This window comes from Apodemus sylvaticus, chromosome 19 (genome assembly GCF_947179515.1).
Source record: "Apodemus sylvaticus chromosome 19, mApoSyl1.1, whole genome shotgun sequence".
Classification (NCBI taxonomy): domain Eukaryota; kingdom Metazoa; phylum Chordata; class Mammalia; order Rodentia; family Muridae; genus Apodemus; species Apodemus sylvaticus.
Genome location: NC_067490.1, coordinates 43,635,367 through 43,638,992, shown reverse-complemented (window position 1 = coordinate 43,638,992; position 3,626 = coordinate 43,635,367). Strand labels below are relative to the sequence as shown.

The 3,626-nt window shown below is 44.5% G+C and overlaps 1 protein-coding gene across 1 annotated transcript; it reads right to left on the bottom strand.

The window, feature by feature from the left end:
- Positions 1 to 1,226: 1,226 nt before the first annotated feature.
- Positions 1,227 to 2,714, bottom strand: LOC127669212 (sperm motility kinase 2B-like). Its single transcript, XM_052163092.1, has one exon. The coding sequence runs from the start codon at positions 2,712 to 2,714 to the stop codon at positions 1,227 to 1,229; it is 1,488 nt and encodes a 495-aa protein (XP_052019052.1).
- Positions 2,715 to 3,626: the final 912 nt, after the last annotated feature.

Below are 3,626 nucleotides of genomic sequence, written 5' to 3'. Positions count from 1 at the left end.
GAGAGTGAACACATTCTATGATACAATTATTGTCCTGTGGGTCAAGATGGAACTGTGACTTCTCACAACCTTGGGATACAGCCCATGGCACATCTGCAGGAATTTACAGGGTAACTGTACTTGCCTCTGTGGAAGTGGGTCAAGCTGATAGAACCTAATGTCCTCCCTCATCCTTCTGTCAATGCTTAGTGGGTCCAGAAGGAACCAAAGTCCACACTCAGTTCATACCCTTTCCCCTTCAAGTCCCTGAAATCTTGGTCCCTTCAAAGGCATTTTAAAAAATATGTTGATTTTCTGTCTGAACTTATTCTTCCTGGGGCTTTTGAACACCACAGGGCCAATTTTCATACATAAATAAGTTGCAGGATAATATCAGAGGTTATCTTTCACAAACATCTATTTTATTCTCAGAGTTTCAACAAACACAATACAACTCCTAAGATCCTCTAATATAGAGGGGCAGGAATGTGCACACAGTGGAGGTCTCTGATGTGACCCTGGGTAGGCAGAGGGGCTCCTATCTCCACCAGCTTTGGATAGGCTGTCAGCCCCTGCTCTGAGTACTGATGCCTTTGAGGTAGCCTCTGCCCACCTGGGATATCTTCATTTGCTTCCTTCTTCCTGGCTGGACTCAGGGCCATGAGAGAAGCCTGAACAACCCTGAACATGATGGATTTCCACAAGGCTCCCTCCTGAGGTCCGTCTACACATGGGTCCTCTCCAACACTGTGACTGTAGCATCTGGCATCCTTTGGTGAACTTCTAAAATGCAACATGGAAGGGATTCTGAGAAGCTCAGCTGCACAGGGCATCTCTCCAGCTGTGGTTACCTTTTTCCACACTGTTTCCCAAGCTGCCTGTTCCTCTCTGAACTTTATCCCCGCATCTCCTAGCTCCCCCATAACACCCTCTCCTCCCTCAGCATCTACTCCTCTTTCTTTGCCTACTTCCTCCTCAAAGCAGGGTCAGTACCCAGCTGCTGTCTCCTAGTTCAACGTGCAGGATTCTCACATGAGATGCCTTCTGGGATGCTAGATCTGTTGGTAGGTTCAATTTAACCAACATCCCACAGTGTCTAGACCTACCTTCCCATGCATCGTAACATATACATAAACAGAAGTACAATCTGCCAGTTCACACAGACTGGAGTAAAATAGATACATTCAAATACAGAAATGTACCTGGGCTCTGCCGGATGCCTATTCTCCAGACGCCCTCGCTTGGTTTCAGTTCTGGGGGGAGACCCTCCTCTCCCCCAGGTGAGGTTGCTGTTGGGATGGAATGCAACAGCACAACTTTCTTAGTGCATTACTTATCTTCTTTCTCCACCACTTAAAGCCTCTGTGTCTCCTGCTTGGGACAGTCTTGTCCTTTGCTGAGGCACTGGGGTTGTCATCTCTGGTCAAATTGGAGCTGCCGGTCACATAAGGGACACTGGTAGAATGGCTGTCAGCTTGGTTCGTTGTGGGTGTGGTCTGCAGAGTCCTACCTGGAGGAATGCCAGGCCAACTGCCTCTCCTCTGTCTTCCCTGAAGAGCCTTCTGGCCAGAGACAGAGCCTTCACTCGTGGAGGAGGTCAAGCATAATGTGGATTCGCTTTCTCTCCTTCGTCCCACTTGGAAAGAATCAGGATCATGAAGGGAAGGGAAGGGCGTCATCAAGGGATTCATGGGCTGGGCACGGGTTGGGATGCCAAACTCCTGCAGGGCCTGTCTTCGCAGGAAGTAATAAGTGGCCATAGCTTCGTTGTATTTTCTCTCCAATAAAGACTCTTTTATTTCTTGGGCTTTGAACCCTAGGTGTCCCATGGCTTTTATAATTGCTGGGTCAGGCTTGAGGTGGAACAGTTCCTGACAAGGATCTGGGAATCCCTCCGAATCCTCTGTCAGCCAGGGATGCAACATCACTTCTGCAACCGTCGGCCTATGCTTTGGATTGGCCGACAGTAAAATACTAATCAGGTCATCGAGTTCTATTGATATGCCAGATGGGACAGGATACTGCCCTGACAATATCTGTCTCCGCAGCTCTGGGACCTTCACGGCATCAAATGGCACTCTGCCAGCAGTCATATAATACAGAGCCACTCCAAGAGCCCATATATCCACCTTGGGGCCATCATAGAGTCTCCCAAGGACCATCTCAGGAGGAGCATATGGCAAAGTCCCACAGTGAAAGTTCAGCTTTTGCCCCGGATTCACTAGGGTGCTGAGCCCAAAGTCGATAAGTTTGATTGAACCTTTCCTATCTATCATTATATTCCCAGGTTTCAGGTCGCGATGGATGATACCCAGGTCATGACAGTAGCTTATAGCACTCAATATTTGTTTAAATATTGTTCGTGCTTCATCCTCCTGCAGGGGGCCAGCATGATGGATGTAATCGTACAGCGATTCCCCCTTGGACAACTCCATCACGAGGTATATAGTCTTCTCAGTCTGGATGACTTGTTGGAGGGAGATGATGTTGGGATGATTGAGCCTGGTCATAATGTCAACCTCCGATGTGACGGGATGGTGCCTGTGCTTTTGCTTGTCAATCATTTTAACAGCCACAGGAGTGCCTGTGAGGCGGTGCTTGGCCAGCTTGACTGTGGCGCAGCCTCCATGGCCGATGGTGTTTAAAACTCTGTATTGAGAGTGGAAACTCTCTGCTTCAAAGAAGCTGGAATCAGATCTGAGATTTTCTGATTCCTCTTCATTCACAGACTTCATTTCGGAAAACAAAGTATAAAGGATACCTAAGAGGAACAAAAAAAAAAAAAAGGAAATGAAAGGAAGAAAGAAAGCTCTGATGAAAATTAAAATAATGAAAAATAAATAAACAGACAACTAAAACCAAACAAACATGACAACCAGAGCAGATATCCAGAAAAGCAAAACCACAAACAAAGCCAAGAAAATCCAAATTCAAACTTAGCAGCACAGCTCAGCAGCACTAAGAATGAATATTACTGATTGTGTTAGAAGAATAAGGTACAAGGAAATAAATAAATGATAAAAGAAATTTAAAAAATTGACAATTACAATATCCAAGAAATATGATATTAAATGTAAAAAATCAAAAAATGAACTCCAAACAATCAAAACTACATAAAAGCTAAAAACCTAGAGATTAAAACAAAATATAACATACTCATCAAATTTCCTAGAACATGCAAAGCACTAAACAAAATATTATGAAGAAAAAGTATTGAATAAGTGGAATAATTGGGAGAGAAATCTGAAAAGGTTTTTCTCAGAAAACTTGGAAATTGATAAGAAATATATAGATATGAATACAAATTTTATTATTTAGCATCCTTGACCATCACGGAGTTGATAACTAAAACTAGTCTAAGATTTCATCTGATTCAAATCAGATGTCTAAGGCCCCAATGGTGGTGTCAGTGGATGTGGGGGATGGAAACACTCACATACACTACACATGGGAGGATATAAGAGGTTTGGTCATTGTAAACAAATGTGTGCGTGTTCCTCAGAAAACTAGAACTGGATGTGCCATGTGATCCAGCTAGCCCACTCCTGGGATATAGTCACGGAACTCTGTTCCTGCAGCAGAGACACTTGTTCCTCCATGTTCAGTAAACAGCCTTGGTGGCTAAGGAAAATGTGGTATTACACACA